This window comes from Prionailurus viverrinus, chromosome A1 (genome assembly GCF_022837055.1).
Source record: "Prionailurus viverrinus isolate Anna chromosome A1, UM_Priviv_1.0, whole genome shotgun sequence".
NCBI lineage: Eukaryota > Metazoa > Chordata > Mammalia > Carnivora > Felidae > Prionailurus > Prionailurus viverrinus.
Genome location: NC_062561.1, coordinates 105,983,449 through 106,007,803, shown reverse-complemented (window position 1 = coordinate 106,007,803; position 24,355 = coordinate 105,983,449). Strand labels below are relative to the sequence as shown.

The window sequence follows — 24,355 nt, the reverse complement described above, 5'->3', positions numbered from 1 at the left end:
ATGGGAAATTTACCTAGACGTTAATATCTGCCTATCTGGGATGTGATGGGATTTTCTTTTCTCTCTTTCCATATTTTCCTTCTATGTTACACCCCCACCCCACCCCCCATATCCCTTGGGATTAAGACAATCTCTGGTAAAATAAAGGGATGGAAACTTGATTATGATAACAGATCAAAATTATGGAGATAGTGGTTTACCTTCGAGACAGTCCACTCTTTAGAAACTGAAAGGTTTAAAGCTTTCTTACAGAAATACACAGTGAGGACTTGCCAACTGTCAGCCATGTTGTAAACAACAATGGGCACAACCTCAAGGCTGGAAAAGAGAGATCTAGTCAGGGCCAGATACATAGATCAAAGAGATCTTGGGGTGGAGGAGATGAAAAGGAGAAGGGAGCAGAGAAAAGGGATTTCTGAAATGAATTTGGTAAGTGCTGAAGCACACTCTCTGGAAAAGGTTCTTTTGGGACCATGGAAAAGTGCCTTGAGTCACTTTTTGGGGGAGGTGTGTATTCATGATCTGGGAGTTGTAAATTGCTTTTATTTCTGATCATGGAGTGCACCTGTACATACTTGCTGACCTTGCATGTGAAACTCTGAGATTACATACAAATATAGGAAGATTCTAGCTTTGTATGAATCTATGTTTTGTTTTGTTTTGTTTTGTTTTTTTTTTTCAGTGAACATCTAGAGTCAATATCATAAAGCTATTAGGAGCCCAAAACTCAATTACTTCCTTTTTCTTTTTTTGAAGTCACATTTGGAATCTTTGTTTTGTTGATAGTCAGATCCATAATTAGATTATGGGCTGGTTGCATTTGGTAAGAGACTCCTCCCACTGGTTTGCAAGGAAAAATCTCCTTCCGGGATTACCAAAGACTGGGAATATGAATTTTTAGTGATTACTCACTAAATTTGAGGACTTTTACTAAAGCAGTGCTAATCAGGTTTACTCTGTGTTCACCCACATTCCCTCTTCCATTTCATAACTCCCTTACATTTGAGGAGACTCTTGTGTGTCTATAAACTCTTGGATGATAAAGATGGTGATTCTCATATTTGCTATGATATTTCTAACATCTATTGTTGTCTCTTGTAGATAGAAGGGTTTCAGGGAGTATTTGTTGAACTGGTTGAATTAAATCAAGAAATAGTGATACAGTCAGATTCACGGGAGAGCTGGAGCTATTTGTCTGAATCATACAGTTCCAGAACAGTAAGAATTAAGTACCAAAGTCTTCCCCAAAGTTAGTGCCTAGCTGCTCCCTTTGTGTGGGAAAGTTTATTTGAGGGGGCTGCATAAAAGAGGAATATGGTTTGATTTCTTGCAGTCCGTTAATTATAGGGTAGCTTTCCTTTGCCCATCCTCTATTTTTCCTGACATGATTTTGTACTGTCCACACCTCCTTGTTATGATAATAACAGAACAGTATATTTTGCTTTGGTCTTAGTTTTGATCCAACAGGAAAAATCAGTGTTGTCTCTTTTCCCAAGGAGATGTCCCAGGACAATTTTCCCAAAGGACCACAGTACTGATTCATCCATTCTTTATTTATTTTTATTGCTTTGATTTTATGTCATTTCTACTCTTGCTAAATGTTAATAAATTACATGCCATGAAGAAATATATTCTAGAGGACATGAAAAAACAGACCTCATGGCTGTTTACTCTCTTGGCAATGATTCCACTCTTCATTACCCTAACATTCCCCAGTTTCCCAGTTGCAAGCTTGCCTTCCATGACAGTTTTCTGTTCACGATGAGCCACTTACAGATACAGGATTGGTGGTACCTTGCAGTGTGACAAACCTCTGGTAAGAAAATGATAACTATGTTCTTTAGCCATCTGTCTACTTGTGTGTTTTTCTCTCTCTCCTACAGTTATCTGGGATGTCTAAAAATGTAGTATTCCACAACTATGTGGGTTACCTGACTGCTAATGTCTGAAGGGGAAACATTCAGGCATTGGTTCTGAAAAGTTCCCTTTGTTTTCCAATAGGCACATTATAGGATACATTCAAACCCATCATCTTGAAGTTGAGTTCGACAATGACGAGACTAGCTGGGTTCTGGACTTCACACACGTGACCCTTAATAAGCATTTATTATTTTCTTAATGGGAATCCTTACATATCCTCAGGAGAGACCACAGGGGTGACATTATTGTTAAAGAAAATTGGGGCTTCTTGTAAACATTCTGGAGACTCCTCAACTTCTTGGAAAGGATGGGATCCCCGCTCAGCTTCCAGCTGCTGAATCTTCCTTTCCTTCTCCTCTAAAACTTCTTCCAGCTGGGTGATCTTTTCAGTCTGAAGGGAAACCTGCATCGACAACTCCATAATCAGGTTAATTTTTTGATCACCTTCTTCCACAGGCGGGAGACCGCCACAGGACTCTTCCCGAGGGTTGTCTTCTAAAGCAAACAAGAAAAACAAAATCTGAGCAGTTTTAATTGGATTTCCCAGAACTCAAAGACAGGGAAGATGGAAAAGCTTTATTTCTCACGTTCTTAAAAGGGAACACAGATGTTGCGTCATCTGGTCAGATAGACCAAGAATGGAATCCGGGTCCGGTGAGGGAAAAGATTCTGGGTGCTCATGAAAAAAGAACTTGGAAACCTCTAGAGAGGGAGGAGAATCAGTCTTTGCCAACTCTTTTTTGTACACATTTAACTTTTAATTAACCATGGGAATGAAGCGTCCTTGAAAATCAAATCTGTAAACAACAGCATCCGAAGTTTCATGGTATCCTTTTGCCTAAGAATCTCACAAGAGTGACAATCAAGAAGAAATGGCCTTTAAACTGAATTTTAACTCAAATAGGAAAAAAAAAGTTGTCATTGCCCCTTCTGGGGGAAGTGATGAAAAAAGACATGTTACTTAACCCAAGTCAGCTTTAAAGTTGGCAGAGGTATAATTTGAGGGGATCTAGGAAAATTTTTAGCCTAATATCTTCCATAGAGATTCATTCTCTCTCTCTCTCTCTTCTCTCTCTCTCTCTTTTTCTTTCTTTCTCTTTGTCTTTATGTCTGAAGGGTTTATAGCATTTCTTTCATAAAATCTCAAATATCCCCTGTATATAAAAGTTTATGCTTTATAATTTCTGACCCTTCAGATAAGGATAAAAGCCTGAATAAGGAAAGAGAGAGGCTTCAACAAAGAGATAAAATATTAGTGGCTGAAAGCAGGGAATCCTTAAAAAAAATTCTGGTAGACCATCACAAAATTTACCTGCTCAAAGAAGCAGGTAAATCCTATTAGACTTAAGCAAGACCACCCTCCTTACCACTCTCACCCAGAGAGTGAGATTTCCACCATAAAATCATTTCTCTGAGTTATATAGAGGGAAGACGTGAACTATAAAAGGGATGTCAACGACTTGGGTATCACTGTAGGAATACTCGAACTAATGGTGTATGAATTAATGGTATTGACAGTTAATCAGTATAATTAAAGGTTCAGCATTTACTCAGTCCTCAGTGTAAACCAACCGCACAGCTGCACCCAAAGGCAACATAACTGCCAGTCCAGGATACAAATGCCTGCTACTATTGTATACCTATACACCTGCTAAAGATAGGGCACCTGTGCTGTGATTTTCCATGTAGGTGGGGAATCACCCCCTTCTCAGCAAATAAAACTAATTTGCAGGGTTTTTTTTTTTTGTAATTTTCCCAAATGATCATGAGACAAAAGCTTGAGCATGTAATTACACAGTGGGCAGGATAGTTTTGGCCTCACAAAAGTGATAAGAGGAAAGATGAGATGTTTTCTGCTCTTAGAAATTGTTATTAGCAATATACTACATTTCAAGATTCCATGGGGATGTTTTTGTTCTGAATATTGAACTTTTACCATAATATTGACGGAGATGGTAGTTGATGTACCTTTCTCTAAAAACAATGAAAAACATCTCCATGTCTCAAAGGAGCATTTAGTTTGTTGCCTCTGCAATAGGCTTGTGCTTTTAGGCCCAGGAGAGTTAGTCCATTTGGCAGGAGGCCTTCATTATCTGCCGTTACACCAGGGCCTCACCTTTCGTTTCATCTGACCAGAGCTATGCTGTCCGATACAGTAGTCACTAGCCACATGTGGCATTAAGCAATTAAATGTGGCTATATGAAATGAGATGTACTGGAAGTATAAAATACACATTTGAAGGGATCCTGGGTGGCTCAGTCAGTTAAACATCTGACTTTGGCTCAGGTTATGACCTCATGACTCATAGGTCAAGCCCCACATTGGGCTCTGTGCTGACGGCTTGGAGCCTGGATCCTGATTCAGATTCCGTGTCTCCCTCTCTCTCTCTGCCATCCCCTCTCACACTCTGTCTCTCTCTCTCTCAAAAACAAAATAAACATGACAAAAAATAAAATGCACATTTGATTTTGAAGACTTAATTTGAAAGAAATGTGAAATATCCCATTATATTTTAAAAATTGGCTATATATTAAAGCAATAATATTTTGGGGATATATTGTGTTAAACAAAGTTTATCTTATTTTTCAGAGAGAGAAAGAGCACAAGTGGGGGAGAGGAGCCGAGAGACGGGGGAAAGAGAGAGAGAGAGAGAGAGAGAGAGAGAGAGAGAGAGAGAATGAGAATGAGAATGAATCTTAAGTAATGTGAAACCTGATGTGGAGCTCAATCCCATGACCCTGGGATCATGACCTCACCTGAAATCAAGAGTCACATGTTTAACTGACAGAGCTATGCAGGTGCCCTAATAAAATATATTTTAAAACAATATTCACTCATTTATTTTTACTTTTTAAAAAATGTGACTACTAGAGAATTTAAAATACCAGTATCAAATGTGGCAGGCATTTGTGGCTCTCATATTTCTGTTGATTAGTGTTGGGCTAGAGTTTCTTTTGGAGGAACACTTTCTAAAACCCACATAGATGGGTTCCTCATAGATGGTCCTGTTTAACATGTACAGTTGTTATTTGGGAGTGAGGGCTGTTGAGGCTTTCAACCATTAGCATACAGATCATTTCTCTGTTACCATTGAAGGTGGATGCATGGAAATCTGGGCTGGGAGAATACATTCTTAGGGGTTGAGGTGAGTTCCTACAGAACAGGAAAGAAAAGACAGGAAGCGGAAGTAATAGACAGTGAGAAGACAGGAAGGAAAGGAACAGTGAGCAGTATAGGGAAGGCTGGGCATTGGTGAGGCTCAGGGATGGAGAAGGTAATCAGGAGCCTCCCTCCCTGATATATGTGCCTGTCCCCTTTCTCTTTGACCTCTTCTTCATTCATTTCTTGCTCTAGTTGTTCCTCTGTTTTCCAGAAGAGTTATTTTCCACCAATTTGCATAATAAAGAAAGGAGTTTAGTGCCATTACAAAAGGCAAACTGGTCAAAAGTGCCTGTCTTGTTTTGTTTTGTTTTTTAATAATGCAATATAGGTGGAATAATGTGTTCATCTAATTTCAGTGATAAAGGGGTAAAAATGCAACAGGATGCCATTACATAGGCCATCACTGTTACTAAGTCTATATCCTCTGTCTCTGCCCTCCCAGGAGAGAATAGTGTAGACAGAAGGTAGAAAGAGAAGCAGGGTGTCTTGGTCAGCCTAGGCTGCCATAACACAGAACCACACCATTAACTTGGTGGCTTAAATGACAGAGATTTATTTTCTCACAGTTCTGGAGGCTGATGGTTTGAGATCAGGGTGCCAGCATTGTTGGGTTCTGGTGAGAACTCTGCCTGGTTTACAAAGAGCCACCTTCCCACTGTGTTCTCACTTGGTACTGAGAGAGACCATAAGCACTCTGATGTTTTCTTTTAAAGGCACTAATCTCATGACCCCACCCTTATGACCTCATTGAAACCTATTTACTCCCAAAGGCACCATATCTCCAAATCCTATTACATTGAGGTTAGGGCTTCGACATATGAATTTTGTTGGGGATACAATTCATACTGTAGCACAGAGAAAAGACAACCGAAAAAAGAGAGAGAACCTGAGGGCTTTGATTCCCTCTGTATTGTTTTCATGCATTACGTGAAAATGCTGATAAGGAGATAAGCCAAAGTACATATATACACCAGCTCCTTTAGATTCCACATTTAAGTGATATCATGTAGTATTTGCCTTTCTCTATCTGACATATTTTACCAAGAATAATGTACATAAGAGCTGAACTCATAGAAAAAAAGTTGAGTGGGGGTTACTAACAGGATGGGGAGTGGAGGAAATGGAGAGGTGTTGGTTAAAGTGTGCAAATTTCTAGTTAGAAGCTTCTGAGTATCTATTGTGTTGTGTAATGATTATAATTAATAATACAGTATGGCATACTTGAAAGCTGCTGGGAGAATAGATCTCAAATATTCACTCCACACAATGGAAATGGTAATTATGTGATGGGTTGGTGTCCTTAGCTAACACTATGGTGGCAGTCATTTTGCAAAATACACATGTATCCAGTGAACACATGGTACATTTTAAACTACACAATGTTCTATGTCAATTATATCTCAATAAAACTGGGATGGGGGGGCGCCTGGGTGGCGCAGTCAGTTGAGCGTCCAACTTCAGCCAGGTCACGATCTCGCGGTCCGTGAGTTCGAGCCCCGCGTCGGGCTCTGGGCTGATGGCTCAGAGCCTGGAGCCTGTTTCCGACTCTGTGTCTCCCTCTCTCTCTGCCCCTCCCCCGTTCATGCTCTGTCTCTCTCTCTCTGTCCCAGAAATAAATAAACGTTGGAAAAAAAAAAACTGGGATGGGGGGTAAGTATATATACCAAGAAGGGAATTTCTCATACAGCTGTATTTTACCATTCAGTATTTTATCATTTAATGACCTCTTCACACATAGAATAAAAATATTTTTGTTCCATTTTAAACACATTACAAATCACAAAAGTGTTTAAAACCTCTTCAGTAAAGTGGGGGTCTCCAGGAGTCTCACATCCTGTTTGTAGTGGAAATAGCCCAAGACCACCAGTGATTTGTCCAGAGTCCACCACTAACCTTTGCATGATCTGACCTGCTCTGTTCTCCTGCAGTCCAGGCTCCCTTATCTGAAAGCTCCCCACAGCTCTACACGTCCCCACATCTCGAACACTGGTGGTCTTTCCAAGATTTTCACTAGCAGATCAGATAGTCTTGCCAAGGTTGGGTCTGCCTGAAGCATGGAAGGTTCTGTCACCTGACCAGATAATCGAAGGTTTATCCCCATACCCAAGGGTTCCATGAGACAGAGAGCAAAGATAAATTCTTCTGCCAAAGGGAGGGAACAAACCTGATTAGCCACAGTCAGGGTATGAAATCATAATTGCTATAGTTGTAGAGGTTTTTACCAGCACATGCCATTTTTCATGATTTCCCGTTTTTCTGCTTCAACTTAAAGTAAGTATGAATAAGGATGATGGCTTAGGGTCATGGCAAAGAGGAGGCCAGAGAAAAGATGGTGACAGTTGTGCGTGCTTAAAAAGGTTCAGAAAGAAGACCGACAACAGGAGCATTCTTCTTTCCAGAGCTGGGGCAGACTGTGCTCACTATTTTTTCTTTTTTTCTTAAAATTTGATATAAATCCAAGCTAGTTAAGATAGAGTGGAGTAATGGTTTCAGGAGTAGAATTTACTGATTCATCACTTACGTGTGACACCCAGTGCTCATCCCAACAAGTGCCCTCCTTCATGCCCATCACCCATTTAGCCCATCCCCCCACCTACCTCCCCTCCAGCAACGCTCAGTTTGTTCTCTGTACTTAAGAGTCTGTAATGGTTTGCCTCCCTCTGTGTTATCTTATTTTTCCATTCTTTCCCCTGTGTGGATCTGTTTTGTTTCTTAAATTCCACATATATATGTTCACTTTTCCACGTAGCCTTGAAAAGACAAAAGGCCCAGAAGAAAATGTGACATTTGCCTTTGGCTATTTCCAACTTCTCCTTTTTAATACCCTTAAAATTTTCATGCTCTTAGCAAAGTGCCACATGACAAGTTATGTCAAAAATACTAATAACTAGGGGCGCCTGGTTGGCTCAGTCAGTTAAGCATCTGACTTTGGCTCAGGTCATGATCTCACTGTTCATGGGTTCGAGCCCCACATCAGGATCTGTGCTGACATGACAGCTCGGAGCCTGGAGCCTGCTTGGGATTCTGGGTTTCCCTCTCACTCTCTGCCCCTCCCCCGCTCACACTCTGTCTCTTTGCTCTCAAAAATAAATAAACATTAAAAAAAATTTTTTAAATGATAATAACTAAATAGATAACAGCAGAGGTATTAATTCTGTAGTTTGGGTAGCTTAGAAACTTAGACTTCTCTTAGAATGTGTATTTTGGGTCCATCTGATCTCACCTGTATAGGCATTATATCTGCAGTATCCCTAATGTATGCTTTTCTAAGGGAGTGGCTCTCAGGCATTGGGGTCCCTCAAGCTCTTTGTAGGTCAGCTGCCACTTGTAATCAATGAGCAAAATTTGCATTTTACCTTCAGTGCAGCTGCACGTTGGTAGAGAAATATCTGGTGGGTAGAAAGCTGTAATGGACAGACTGGAGAAGAACAGGATACAGCTCATTAATTAGAGAAAGGACATGGGGTGTAACGCTAGGATGGAAGACCTCCATCATGTGAAAACGTGGCTTCGTGCGTCTGGGAAGTTAATAGTCTCATGTCAACAGTGATAAATTATTGAAGGTTGACCCAGTGAATGTCTGGGAGGCTGTTTTTAGATTTTCTAAATACTTGTATCTAAAAAGGGATGTTCGCCTTTCGATCCCTTTGCTAATGCCACCGCCCAAAAGCATTCAATGAACACAGAAATGCTAAGAACCACTGATCTAGTTTCTTTTTTCTTTTTCTTTTCTTTATTTATTTTGAGACAGAGAAAGAGAGTGAGAGAGAATCCCAAGCGGGCTCGGTGCTGTTAGCACAGAGTCTGATGTAGGGTTCTATCTCACAAACCGTGAGACCATTACCTAATCCAAAATCAGGAGTCAGGGGCGCCTGGGTGGCGCAGTCGGTTAAGCGTCCGACTTCAGCCAGGTCACGATCTCGCGGTCCGTGAGTTCGAGCCCCGCGTCGGGCTCTGGGCTGATGGCTCAGAGCCTGGAGCCTGTTTCCGATTCTGTGTCTCCCTCTCTCTCTGCCCCTCCCCCGTTCATGCTCTGTCTCTCTCTGTCCCAAAAGTAAATAAACGTTGAAAAAAAAAATTAAAAAAAAAAAAAAAACAACCAAAATCAGGAGTCAGACGCTCAACTGACTGAACCACCTAGGCACCCCTGACCTGGTTTCTGCTTCACATGCCTCGAACAATGGGAAGCACACTTCTCCCTGGTCGGATACCCATGGTCATTTTAAACATTAATTCACCTGTAATTAGTCTCTGGGACCCTGCACATAGAGAATGAGTCAGATGTGTTGTTGACTCCTGTAATCACCATTCCATGGCTGGGTAGGGGAGAGGCGGCTAGGAGTTAGGCCCAAAAGGACATTCAGGATTTAGCCTAAACAAACATCTCCGCTGGATACTACCACGTGTACGTTTACTTTTCTCTCTGCTTTTCAAGCTAATGACCAAAGCTGCCAAGTATTTACTCAATAAGAGAGACTCTTCCCAGTGAGGTGATTAAATACCTTATTTCATCAGAGCCACCCAGGATTACTGTTTGGCCTAAAAGACTATGTCAGCTTCCTCCTCTGTACAAATGCCCATCACTCTGACTCACCTTCATGTGGTTTTGGAAGCTGTATATATTTCTCAGTAACCACACGGGAGTCCAGTTTCATCTATTGCCATACTTGGACTTGCAAACTGGCTCATCCTTGTAAATATATTTCTATCATTACTTGAATAATAAACAAAACTTCAACCATAACCTTCATAGTTTTCTGTCCTTCTGTAGATGTTCACAGTTATCATCTGAGAATAGTAAGTCTCTAAAATAAAGGATTCCCGCCACCTTTTTTTTTTTTTTTTTGCATTCTTATAGGACATGTTTTTATGTCTTAAAAATCAGATTAGTCTTGGGGCACCTGGGTGGCCCAGTCAGTTAAGCATCCAACTCTTGATTTCAGGTCATGATCCCAGGGTCCTGGGAACAAGCCCTGCATCAGAGTGAAGACTGCTTGGGATTCTAGCTCTCTCCCTCTGTCCCTCTCCCCTGCTTGCATGCTTTCTCTCTCTCTCTAAAATAAATAAAAAATAAATCAGGTTAGTCTTACTACTTGACGTTTCCTCTCTTCAGTGTTTTTATTTATACATGAGATCATGATCTGAGCCTAAATCAAGAGTCAAATGCTTAACCAACTGAGCCACCCAGGCACCCCTGCCCATCTTAGTGTTTACTGAAATGGTTAATTCTCTCTTGCCCAGCACCATGTACTACAGTTTAAGTATTGCAATAGCTTTATGTCTGGTCAGACTGCCTCTGCTACTTGCCCTTTCAATTTGGTTTCTTCTCTGCTCAGAGAGGTCTCATTGAAATACAAGTTGGGTCTTAATAGTCTTTCATCTAAAATCTTCCAATGATTTTTCATCTCATATAGACTCAAAACCCACCTGCTTATATACACTATATAATCTGGTCCTCTTTTGCCTCACTGACACATCTGTCCTTCCTTTCATCGTTCCTAGCAGACCAGGCATGTTTCTACCCAGGGCCTTTATATTTGCTATTTCCTCAGTCTGGATAATTGTACCTTTGATGCATACATGACTAGCTTCCTCAATTCCTTCCAGTCTCTCTTCTCCAAAGTCAACTTCACCCAATAAAGCCAAATTCAAACCCAGCCCCCACTACTGGACAAGTCAAATCCCTGTTCCCTGCTTTGTTTTTTTCTGACATGCTAGATCTGTTTCATTTTTATCTTCTTGGTCATATCTCCCTACCTCACGAGAACAAGAGCTCCATGAAGGCAGAATTCTTTGACTGCTTTGTTTACTACTGTAATTTCTGTACCTAAAGCAGTGCCTGGCACATGTGTTAGGTCATTTGTTAAGTGAATAAATGAATGAAAGTTAAGTGTATATATGATATAAAACCATTGTAGGAATGGCCAGTCCAAATGTTTCCACTGGTGCATCACTAGGATGCTTCCTAGATTTCCTCCCCAGGTACCTATTTTCTTCACACAAAGCTTTTCACAACTGCATTTTCCCCAGATAATAAACTTTTGTCATTGGACAACATTGCACTTAACACCTATGAATTTAAGTTTTTGTTTAAATAGAAAGTTGGAAAAGTTAGAATAGATCTCTTCCAGATCTGACTTAGCTTCTCTGAGCTATAAAAATGGTTCTCCATGCTGGCACCTAGGGACTTGCATCAATACAGAGAAGCCAAAGTCTCACTGCTGAAATTCTGCTTGAGCAAATCTAGGAGGGTGTCTGGGAATCTGTGGCTTTACAGGGCGCCCTAGGTGATTCTGATGATCGGCCAGGTTTTGACAGTTGAATTTCTGCTGACCTGTAATAGGCATGGCAAACTAAATTTTTGGCTAAATCCTAAAAGGTAAGTCGGAAATCTCCCAGGCATGCCTCTTCTTGACAAGGTTGCAGTACACACAACAGAAGAGCAATCACATCTTTTATACTCTCACTGCCTCTCCCTTGTTACCTGACAAGGCTCTGCCTGTGAATGTTACCAGCTGACAGGCTGTATCCGTGGTCCTCCCCTCCCTCCCCCCACAATTTGCTTAAATCTCAGCAACATCTTGCCAGTTCTCACTCGGCTGAGTCATCTCCAGAATCCAGAGAAAATGATGAATGTTTGGAAGTTTGTTTGTATTTGTTTTTGCTTTTGTTTCTGTTTCTCAGTGGATAGATGGATGTATTTCTTCAAAAATTGACCTGGAAAGGAAAAGTCTCTCTTAGGAGATTTCTCTGCTTGAGAGATCTTCCCTTGGGGGCAAGTAAAGTGAGTCACAAACTTTCATAAGAGTTTAACATTTGCAACCACCACAGAGGGGGGCAAGCGAAATCCCCTTCTCTAGATCTGAATCCAGGATTTTCTTCCTGGAACTTGATGGAGTCAATTGATAATGCCCAAGAAGACTTAGAGAGAGAGAGATGAAGGTACTAGCTTGGGAGGTGGGAGGAACTTGTTGGTGTGGAAAAGCAAGTGAGGACATCTCAAAGATGATGCCACAAAATGAACATAGGCTGCTACGTGATGGGAGATGGGGGAAACACCCAGTGGCCAGATGTTGGATGGTAGGCATAGTGCCGCTCTGTGTCTCACTTTCCGTCTATACCACTAGGGTAAATTGTTATATCCGGGTAAAGGTAGGACAATGTAGGACAACTTAGTCCATTGCTGCCTTTCAGGGCAGGTTGCCTTCCCACCCTCTTCAGGGTCTCAGATCATACCAGATTATTCTACAAGAAGGAGTTCTTCAACACGATTGGGGAAACAACAGAAACACTGTTAGCATCACAATGCATGTGAGTTATGCCAACAGGTAGTCAATCTAAGTAGAAGGAAGGTTTTTTTGGAACCTCTTTTACCTTTTCCTACAAGTAGGATCTGAAGTTCCCTCCTATAAATCTGCCTCCTTTGAAGAGGATAGTGGGTTAAGCACAATGACCGGCAGCCTGGCTAGAGGCCCAAAAGTGAAAATGGATCCTGATAGGAGAAAAGGAAATTCACAGGAGGGAGATATGTAGGAGAGTATGAGAAAAGAAGAAAAAGAAGAGATAATATTTGAAGGACTATTTCTGTGCTTATCTGCAGGATAATCAGTATGGACTCGAAGTTAATTGGAGGAATCAGTGTAAAGATGATTATATATCATTTGGACTACATTGTTGCACTAGGGTCTAACAGTGAGACTCTTCCCTACTTTTCTTCTTGATGCACAGAGGTTATATGAGGCTAATTCTATAGAATGAAGAATGCCAATTTAGTAGTTTATATTGATTTTCAAATAGTTCTTTGTTATAGTTTCTGGTATTGCATGGTTTTGGAATTTATATGGTGACATAGTAAGGATAGTATTGGCAGTATTATTCTTAGAAAATGACAATAAAAATTGGTGATTTTTTATGGAGAAAGATAGGATAAATAATTCTTCATTTCTGCAGATCAGGATTTTGCTTGTATAAACTATGCAGAAGAATGGGTTTTGTGGACAGGAGGTGCAAGTCATTTTGATAGAGTTGACGGTGCCATTAAATGTCCCTCACAAAAGGACACTTGGATGCAGTCATTTTTCTGTAAAATTTTGAGTAACATGGCAGCTAGACCTCATAACATAATGGCTTCTTCTCTTCCTTAAGTTTTATTGTGGCCCTCATTTTCTTCCTTTTTTTTTTAGCCCTGGAATGATCATAATTGCATCACTGAATTTTACCAGCCTCCTAGGTCTAGACTCAGCCCTTGTTGGATGAAGGTAAGAAATGTATGCTTAAGAGGTAATAAATTGCAAAAAATACTATAGTGACAAAGACTCTATTGACCAAACTTTGTTTAGGTTCTTCTGATCCCTTTTCTCTATTATTCCTCATCCTTAAACCTTGTCTTCAAGAGCCGGTGGCAGAGAGAATTCTGCTAAATCACTTTATCGAGAATCCCCACCCTTTGTGTCTGATCATCCTCCATATCTGATCAAATTCCTCATCCTTCACCACAGCCCAGGTGACATCCCGTCGCCTTGGCCTGCCTTCCCTCACATTCATTTCCTCTCAACACCATGCCACCCCTCTGCTATAAATCCCAACTTGTGCTTGTCATATTCAGCATCCTCTCTCCTCCTATTGTGTTATTCTCAACACTAATTTCAGTAGTCCTCAATAAAGTCTTCCTTATTTTTTTTAACAAATGTCAGGATAGTTTTTTTTTCCCCCTTAAAAAATACCAGTTGAAGGATCACACAGGATTGATTTAAATTGTTGATTTATTTCACCCTGGAACACTAAAAATGATAAAATCACCTGCTGCTGGTACTGGCCAGGTTGAATCTTTACATCATGCAGAATAGTTCTCCAAGTGGTGAATGTTCCTTCATTAGAGAATAACATTGATGAGTTTAATTACTGAGATTTTTAATTATGTAAAGCATCAACCAGAGGAAGCTCTTAGGGCTCCATCCATAATTCTCAGCAAGCTTGTCAGAGTACTTTAGAAATAGGGAGATATGGTAGTCAGAATAGTGCCCTCCCCCCAACAAAGGTGTCCACAAAGTTATACAGAATAAGTGACCCCAAAGATGTCCCCCAAACTGTGAATATGCTATCTTACATGACAAAAGGGACTTTACAGATGTGTATAAGTCAAAGATTTTGAGATGGGAAAATTATTCTAGATTATCTGGGAGGATCTTACATAATCACAAAGTTCCTTAGAGGAAGGAGGTAGAAAGTCAGAGACAAAGAAATTCCTGAAGATGTTACTGCTGACTTTGAAGACAGAGAAAGGAACCACATGCTAAGGGATGCAAGTGGCCTATAGAAGCTGGAAAAGGCAAAGAAACAGGTTCTACCTTAGAGCTGCTGTAAGGAACACAGTCTGTTGATGCCTTGATTTTAACCTAGTAACATCTGTTTTGGACTTGTGATCTCCAGAATTATAAAATAATAAACTTGGGTTGTTATAAGACACTAAACTTGTGGTAGTTTGTTACAGCAGTAATAGGAAGCAAATATAGAAGGGAAAACTAACAAGTATCTGAGTAATGAGAAAAATCTATCCATTATAGGATTCCCAGAAAGCTCATTTAGGTGTAAAGTCACCAAAGACTTGGATGTCCACAAAGGGCAACTGAAGGTGTCCAAACACCCAGAGAGTTCTGGATTCCAGACCTTCTTGCATCCTCCGGAATCCTATACCATTGTTATTCTCTCTTCCTTAGAAATGTCAACCTTCCTACTGGCTCCAAGCCATTATCGCTTAAATGTACTCATCTGGTACCATCTTAAAAAGGAAATAAAACCCTTTCAGTGCTTAATGCCCTTTCATCTATTGCTCTATCACTATTGTCCCCTTTACTGTCAGAGAGTTGTCTATACTCTGACTCCCTTTCCGCATACCTTTCTCATTGTTAACCCAGTGCACTCTAGCTTTTGTTTTCCATTACATTATTCACTTTGGCCTTGCTGAGTCTACTGGTGTTACAGAATCCATCGGACTTGCTTTAATGTTCATCTTGAATGGCCTCTGAACATTTGCAATTGTTGACAGCCTCCCATAACACTCTTCCCTTGACTTCTGTAATAGGACACTCTGTTTTCCTCCAAACTTTCTGGCTACTCCTTTAGTCTCATTTTGTGGGTTCCTCTTCAGAGTAATTACTGCTTGGAGATCCTTGAACTCTTGGTCTTAAGCTTTATGGTCTTAAGCTCTCTATGGGTGTTCTCTGTGGCCTTGGTTGCAATCTATTTGTGTGAATGCTGCCCCAATTTACAACATGAGGTGAGACCTGAGCTCTGAACTGGGGCTCCCTCCATTGAACTCATTATGTTACTTCCAAAATTAATTTCATTTCTGTATTCCCTAGCTGAGTAAAATGGCAACATCACACATCTTCCACTAAAATCAGAAATCTGAGCATTATTTTGGATTTCTCCCTTACTCTTATCCTCTTCCATCTCTCTTGTCACTAAGTCCTCTTGATTCATATGTCTAAATAGCTCTTAACTTTGTCTAATTGTCTCCATACTCATTAGATAAGGCAATATACGCTTGTAACATCCTTCAGCTTGTCCTTGTCATTCAAAAACTGTGTTCTTAATTTCCATAGAGTACTCTTTTATGAAGAACTTTCCTAGACTCCATTATTTCTTCATGTTAGTCACTTTATGGAAATATAATAGATGGCCATAAGGAAATAACGGTTGGTGGTACTCACTTTTCAGATGATACAAATGGACTTTACAGTGACACACCTGAGAATTTGGACTTCTATTGTTGGGATCTCCAAGGTCCAGCTCAGAAGAGATCAGGAAAAATGTGGGTTTTAGAGAAGAAGTCCTGTAGTTAGTTGAAGTGCATGAGAGACAATGGCAGAGTTGAAGTGCGTAGGAAAATATCAAAGTGCATCCTTGAGAGGAATAGTTCACAGAAACAGGCACTGCTTATCAATCTTACCTCCTGTACAAGTGTAACTTCTTTTTAATTGTTTTTTTACTTTTATGCAACTTGCCTTTGGTTTACATTTCACAGTAAGAAGATAGCAGTAAGAAATGGACTCAGGGAAGGGTGAATGCCCAGGGATGTCTCTGCTAAGGTAAATTAGAAGCATAAAAAAGCTCTGTTCTTGGGGCACCTGGGTGGCTCAGTCAATTAAGCATTTGCCTTCAGCTCAGGTCATGATCTCACAGTTCATGGGTTTGAGCCCTGCCTTGGGCTTTGTGCTGGTATTTCTGTGCTGGCAGCTTGGGACCTGGAGCCTGCTTTGGTTTCTGTCTGTCTGTCTGTCTGTCTGTCTCTCTCTCTCTCTCTCTCACTCTCCCCCCTCCTTGGCACTCTGTCTCTCTCTCAAAAATGAATAAACATTAAAAAAAAATCTCTGTTCTTGATGACAGTGTATGGAACGAGGTTCTTTCAATTCCTCCTAATGGAATGCCATTCCAATTTTATCAGCTTGATTTTATTTTTTTAAATGTCAAGATGTAATTTCATCTTCAAATTACAAAACATAATTCAAAAGTGATGGAGAAATTCCCCATGAGGGAATTCAAACAAACTTTTCTTTATTAGGAAATCTTTTGATATTTGGTACAAATGTTAATTTTCATAGATATTTTCCCCACTAGTTACCTCTTTCATCACATAATTTATATGCCTTCAAAACATTATCAAAGCTAATGGCAAAGGAGTTATTTTCAGGGCGGGCTTAAACTGAAAGCACTATAGAGAAGCACAAAAAGATGCCTAGGCAACTATTGAAATTCTTAGCAAAATGCTTCTATTCTGATACTGGAAAGTTTTGTAATATTTTTTAAATGTATTATATGTTAGTATTTGAAAAATAATATATATAATTTTTAGAGGTGTCAAATAACTTACATAACTATGATTTCACTTTGTCTCCTCTTTCCATATCACTCCATTTCATAATTGTAAGAAATGAGGGAAAGAGAGAGAAAAGGTAAGTGAGAAAGAAAATAAACATTTACATAGCACCTACTGTGTCACTTTACTAAGAACTTGCTCGGCAAATCACACAAAGCACAATAAATGTTTATATCTGGGTTTCATTATTACAACCAATACCACCACAATTCTTGGATAGGCCATGGGTATGAAATACATTGGCCACTTTTTGTCCTCATCGACCCACCTACCCTTACCATCAGGTACCCATGCAAGCCCAATGTAAGCCCTGTCCCATTGGCATCTCCTCCAGGTCTGGAGTCACAACTTATCCTTTGGGAAATATTCTGAGCATTTCTCAGTTGTTTATGGAATATTCCTGGCTTTGAAATAAGAAAGCAATAGGCTGGGTGTCTCATTCATTTTTGTTTCCATCTATTATTAATTTCTGATCCAGAAAAATGCTAAGATAATAGGAATGCTAGGAACTGGCAGCAGGATTACCATTAAGACTTGTGGGCATTTATTCTGGCTACTTTCCAAGATGGCCCTCCCAGTGTCTTCTGGTTCTAACCACCTGGATAAATAAAAGCTTAGGGGCACATTAGTTTTCATCAGGGTAAGTTCTCATTTTGTCTCTAGCTTAAGATATATCATTTAATTATTATTTAAATTATTTAATGTGAACTAATTAGTCAGCTCTTTTCTTCACACCACTTGAAGTGAATCTTCAAGTGGCAAAGTATACCCAAAATTGTGAAAGTATTTGTTACTTTCTTTTCTTTGTGAAAGTATTTGTTACTTTTAATTTTTTTTCACTGTTAATTTATTTTTTGAGAAACAGAGTGAGACAGAACATGAACAGGGGCGGAGAGAGAGAGAGGAAGGCACAGAATCAGAAGCAAGCTCCAGGCTCTAAGCTGTCAGCACAGAGCCCGATGCGGGGCTTGAACTCATGAACCATGAGATCATGACCTGAGCCAAAGTGGTATGCTCAACTGACTGAGCCACTCATTTGCCCCAAGTATCTGTTACTTTTTAAGACTAAGTTTGGATTTAATAAATTATGCAAGATTATTTTTACTAGGAATTAGACTCATGGAATTAATATTATATTATGAATACAGATAGTACTCCAGTTATAATGGCTCACCTTTACAGTTTTTGACTTTATGATGGTGTGAAAGTGATATACATTCAGTAGAAACCATAGTTCAAATTCTGAATTTTGATCTTTTCTGGGGCTAGCAATATGGAGTATGATACTCTGTGATGATACTGGGCAAGGGACTGTGAGTCATAGCTTCCTGTGAGCCACATAATCATGAAGGTAAATATCTGATATGTTTACAATCACTCTTTACCCATGTAGCCATTCTGTTGTTCACTTTCAGTACAGTATTCAATATATTACATAAGATATTACAAACTTGGTCATTAAGTAGTCCTTGTGTTAAATGATGTTTCCCAGTTGTAGGCTAGTGCAAGTATTCTGAGCACATTTAAGGTTGGCTAGGCTAAATAAACTATGATGGATATTCTGTAGGTGAGTTCTATTAAATACATTTCTGACTAACAATGTTTTTAACTTAGAGTGGATTTATCAGAACATCATATCATTATAAGTCAAGGAACATCTGTACATGAGTCAGGGTGATTTCAACTCCAAGTAACAGATCAGGTGACTATTACCAACTTAGACAATGGAGAGTTTATTATTGCATGTAAGGTCAAATCTGGGGAATTGCAGGGTTAGCTCACTTTGTGGCTCAGGAAAGCCAGGTTGGCTTCTCTTGTTTGTCCTTCCTATTTGCAAGATGGCTATATTCTTCACAGGATGTTGTCTAAAAGTTGGAAGAGAAAGGAGTCTTGGTCTGCCCTTTTTAAGTATTAAACTTTCCATGATGCTCTCAGCAGAATTTACCTTATTCACTTTAGTCCATAGTTATATCATATTCCTAAAGAATCCCTTGACAAGGAAATAGAATGACTATGATTGGTTAAAACTAATAAACATACATGTTCCTTGAAGTACATTATCTGCCTAAATGATGAATAAAATTGGAGTTGTATTAAGAAGGATGACGAATAATGTCTTTTATGCAGGTGACTAATAGCATCTACCACAGTTAACAAAATTGTTAAAAATGCCATAGAGGGGTTCCTGGCCGGCTCAGTCAGTAGAGCAAGTGACTCTTGATCGCAGGGTCATGAGTTCAAGCCCCACATTGTGCGTAGAGCTTACTTAAAGAAAAAAAAAAGCTAATAATAGTGTATTATTCAGTAGTTTGTATGTGTCCAAAAAGTTGAAAGCCTAAGTCTAAGTGGCTTAAGTAATAAAGAAAATGTATTCACTCCAGATATAGGGCTAGTTTCTGAAAAGAATTGAACTAGTAGTCCCAGTGATAGAACTGAAGATCATCTGGTCTTTCTGCTCTTTGTTTACAATGTCTGCTTCTTCCTATGCCTAGCACTACTCTGGTAGCCAGATGACTGCCACTGTCTTCCTGGGATGACTCTCTTTCTTCTGTCTAGGGTCTCTACCCTATCTACTAAAGAAAAACAGGAGGTTTTTTTCCCCCTTAATCTTAAGCAAATATCCCTCACATCCCATTGGCTTGGATTACTAGCTGATCTCTCAACCAGTGGATGGGCTAAGCAATTGGTGTTTAAGCTTATAACATTGTAGTACATTTAAAGCAATGCTATTTATAACAATAATTTTCCTTCTTTATTTTTAAAAAAATATTTAGTTATTTTTGAGAGAGAGAGACAGAGCACGAGTGGAGGAGGGGCACAGAGAGGATCTGAAACAGGCTCCAGGCTCCAAGCTGTCAGCACAGAGCCCCACACAAGGCCCAAACTCACAAACTGCTAGATCATGACCTGAGCTGAAGTCAGATGCTCAACCAACTGAGCCACCCAGTTGCCCCATATAATATTAATTTTCTGACAGAAGTGGAAAAAAGTCAGGAAGGCAAAATGTATGAATGAACGATGAATAAAGAAAGACCTCTCTCTCTATGGGGCGCCCGGGTGGCGCAGTCGGTTGAGCGTCCGACTTCAGCCCGGTCATGATCTCGCGGTCCGGGAGTTCGAGCCCCGCGTCGGGCTCTGGGCTGATGGCTCGGAGCCTGGAGCCTGTTTCCGATTCTGTGTCTCCCTCTCTCTCTGCCCCTCCCCTGTTCATGCTCTGTCTCTCTCTGTCCCAAAAATGAATAAACGTTGAAAAAAAAAAAAAAAAGAAAGACCTCTCTCAATTATTAGGAGTTTAATGTTGTAGCCATTTCCCTGGCAAGAGTTTCAATAAATTGAATAATTCTTGTCTGGAAGATAGCTTAAAATTAAACACATCATAAAAAATCAAATGGATAGGAAATATCTAGTAAAAGCACACCAGCATCAAAATTCTAGCAGAAGAAGAAGCTGGTTGTTCTGGATGCAATTTGTTGGTTTTGAGAAAGATGTCCAAGAGCCAGGAAGTGAATTACATAACTCAGGAAGGGAAGGGAGAGTAGCTCACAAAAGATGCAGGAGGAAGGTTTGGAGCCTACACCTACATAGATCATCACTGTAATAAGTACTTAAACTTCTGGACAAATCAGCCCCTCTTTGTATCAGCCTCATCATTTATAAAACAAAAATATTAATCTATATAATCGATGAAAATTTTGTTTTTTGATTCTAGAGTCCTCTGATTGTATTAGGGACTTTGAACTTCTGGGCGTAAATTCTAAACTATTTTGCATTGTTTACATGTTGTTAGTTTACATGTTGCCATTTAAGCTCCTTATGCCTGGTATAACAACCCATACTACATCTGTATTGCCCAGTAGCGGGTACATGATAAGTGCCAGGTTCTTGCTGAGTTAAATTGGAAACACTGATGGTGACTATGACTCTGTCTTCTTTAAAAATGGATGGGTAGGAGTGAAGGGCTTATTTAGTATTCTTCTAATGTCACGATGACCCCAAAACTTCTCGTCAGTCTTTTCTTATAGAAAAATAGCCAAAAGGACCAAAGTTGAGCAGAAAAAATACTTCTTAAGGTTTCCAGCTTCCTGGAAATTATGAGCCCTATTCATGGTCAACCACAAAGTTAGATATTTGCATATGAGCATGAGTCTCTCAAATGTGGAAAATAAGAATGCTGCCAAGTAAGAATTTCAATTAAAACTGTAAGGGGCGCCTGGGTGGCGCGGTCGGTTAAGCGTCCGACTTCAGCCAGGTCACGATCTCGCGGTCCGTGAGTTCGAGCCCCGCGTTAGGCTCTGGGCTGATGGCTCAGAGCCTGGAGCCTGTTTCTGATTCTGTGTCTCCCTCTCTCTCGATGCCCCTCCCCCGTTCATGCTCTGTGTCTCTCTGTCCCCAAAATAAATAAAAAACGTTGAAAAAAAAATTTATAAAAAAAACTGTAAAAAAAAATTTTTTAAATTGGTTCTATATTAATAACTGCTATAATAAATGTTATTAAAACTTAAATCTTCAGATTATCTTCTCTCTGCAAGGATGATACAGGGGTGCAGGTGTGTGTGTATCTGTGCTTGTATAAACAAATGTCTGTATGGTACAAAAATACCAAAGAGGAAGTAGATAAGGTGACATGGGAAGTAATAGAGGGTAAGTGGCTGCTATCCAATGGGGAATCTTTCATCTGGAGTTAGCCCACCTGAAAGTCGAACTCTCTGTCTAAATAGCCCATGCTGCCTCTGTAGTACAGGGTATATAGAAGTATAGAGAGACAGAGAAATAGACAGAAAGAAGGAGAGAAGGAAAATGAGACCTAGAAAAGGAGCCTAGTAAAAGAAAAAGCTACAGGACTGAGCATTTGCTGGGCAAATTTTGCAGAGGATGCTTTGGAAAATAGTGACTCTTTCTGGGTGTTGTATGGAAACCAATTTGACAATAAATTTCATATTTAAAAAAAAAAAGAAAATAGTGACTGTTTAAAGTCCCTGCACAGTCTTGTGCAGTAAACAAAGTAGAATCTGCTATAAAACTTCAGTGACAAAAAGACTCTGTGCCTTGAGAGAGAACCTGGTACAACTGGAGATAGGGAGACTGGGAATTGTATGCTTTGTGCACAGAAGCTCTGATACGAGAGAGTGACTCTACCATGTACAGTCTGAAACTGGGACAGTGCAAGGGGTAGGAAAGAACAGGGAATCTTGCAGGTCAATGGTAATGGTGCAGAATATGGGCAGGAACAGGAAGGAGTTGTTTCCTTATCCACAAATTCCTTAAATTGGATTGGAAAGTAATACAAGAACTACATGGTTTGCCGGGGTGGGGGGTGGGGGTGGTGGTGTGCCTGGTTGACTGATGAGTAGAGCCTGTGACTCTTGATCTCAGGGTTGTAAGTTCGAGCCCCACATTGGGTGTAGAGATTACTCAAAAATCTTTAAATAAAAAAAAAGAACTACATGGTTTACTGAAAGTGACTTTAGAAAACTGTATATAGTGTGTCCCATACTTGGATTTAGGCCTTCCCAATCTTTCATCTTGACAATGTTCTGAGTCAAAGAACCCTTTAGATGTTGTTAGAGATAGGCATGGGAACCAGGTGGAAGCATCTGACTCTAGCAATCAAGTATCTAGAGTGGTAGAACTGGATGAGCAGCATCATTTTCCAAGTGCTGGTGGAATCAGTTGTGATCCTATCTGGATGTGTCACACATTCCGTGTGCATACGTACATTCTATATACACATACAGATAAGCGTGGCCAGAAGTCTGTAGAGACCAGGAGAATAATACAATCCACCCAATGCAAGGTTGTTAACTGCCTTTCCATCAGTGCTATATACTTCTACCCAAAAATAAATGAACATAAAAGTTTGATTTCATAAAACATTGTAATGGATTAATATTGATGGGGAGAGAAGTGTAAACAAATGGAATAATATAAATTAGCATTTCTGAATGGGGCTTATTTGTTTTGGAGATTTGGACAAAGTTGTTTATCCTGAAAAGTGCCTCTTAGGCCTTAGGGATAAAACAGTCACTAGAAACTAGTCTACTCTCAGGGGAAAATACAAATAAATGCTCATTTCTCCTTCTGTTATGTGTAAGAAGTTTGTTTGTATCAACAATCTGTTAGTTGTCTAAGTTGCAAGACCAAGAATTGCAAATATTCTCTAACACCACATACACTCCATGATGAAAGCAAGCATTTTGAGAAGTATTAGAATAATTTTACATGTCATATACCCACCTTTGTTTCCTATAGAGTTAAACAGGATTGTGGGTAGAATGATATGTAAGAATTGTTTTCTTTCTGTGGAACATAACACTATAGTGTGAGTATTTATGGAAAGGAACAATCTTTCATCAAACTGGGGCCCCTCCAATGAACTTGCTGTATCAGCTTGGCAGAATGACTAAAACTTACTGTGCTTCAGTTTCTTCATCTGTAAATAGGCCTATCAATACATCAATATAGTACCTCATAGGGGCGCCTGGGTGGCTTGGTCGGTTAAGCGTCCGACTTCGGCTCAGGTCATGATCTCACGGTCCGTGAGTTCAAGCCCTGTGTCGGGCTCTGTGCTGACAGCTCAGAGCCTGGAGCCTGTTTCAGATTCTGTGTCTCTCTCTCTCTCTGCCCCTCCCCTGTTCATGCTCTGTCTCTCTCTGTCTCAAAAATAAATAAACGTTAAAAAAAATAAAGTACCTCATAGAACTGTAAGAGAATTATGTGGGTTAATAAATATTAAGCTCTTAAGGTAGTGCAGGCACTACATAATAGTTGCTAAAGAAATGTTAACTGTAGTAGTATTATTGTATATCTGCAATTTCTAAGCACACCCTGAATGAAAGTTTCCTTGATTATTATCTTCCTATAAATTAGCTGATGTTTCCTTTTAATAGAACAGTCAAATAGAAGTTTCCATTTGTATAGGTTGACAATTCCATAGCTCTTTTCCCAAAATCCTAGAAGCTCTGGAAAAAGAAAGTTTTTCATAGCTCATCTGGTGGCAAAATCTGACCTGACCTGATCTGAATTCATTTGGCAGCAAAATCTGATCTGAGCTGATGGAAAGCTATTTATAGTACTTAGATAACCCATTCAGTGTAAATATTGTATGAGTATATTTGATTGTGGAATATTGTCCCTGTTGGGATTACCTTTCAAATTTGAAAAAATCTGCATTTTGAAACATATTTGGTCTCCCAGTTTCAGATAAGAGATTGTAGACCTATACTAGTCAGGATAGACAGTATAGAAGAAATTTCCATCTGTGGCTCTGCAAGGCAAGATTTATTAAGCAAGGTTGTGAGTGTCTCCAATTATAAACATCCTGAGCCAATCAGCCTTCCAGATCCAAAAAATGTGAAACTTATTTCCTCCATGACATTCATTATCACTAGATCAGT

The 24,355-nt window shown here is 39.8% G+C and overlaps 1 protein-coding gene across 2 annotated transcripts in view; it reads right to left on the bottom strand.

Annotated features, from left to right (window-relative positions):
• Positions 1–2,097: 2,097 nt before the first annotated feature.
• The window catches only part of CCDC192 (coiled-coil domain containing 192), a 213,362-nt gene continuing 191,104 nt past the window's right edge, over positions 2,098–24,355 (bottom strand). Inside the window, exon 7 of one of the 2 annotated variants that reach the window (XM_047849899.1) lies at positions 2,098–2,415. In XM_047849899.1, coding sequence (XP_047705855.1) covers positions 2,129–2,415 — 287 coding nt within the window. In that variant the 3' untranslated portion in view covers positions 2,098–2,128. Of the gene's footprint in view, positions 2,416–18,787; positions 18,827–24,355 lie in introns of those variants that run through there. The other variant, XM_047849925.1, reaches the window with a different exon arrangement.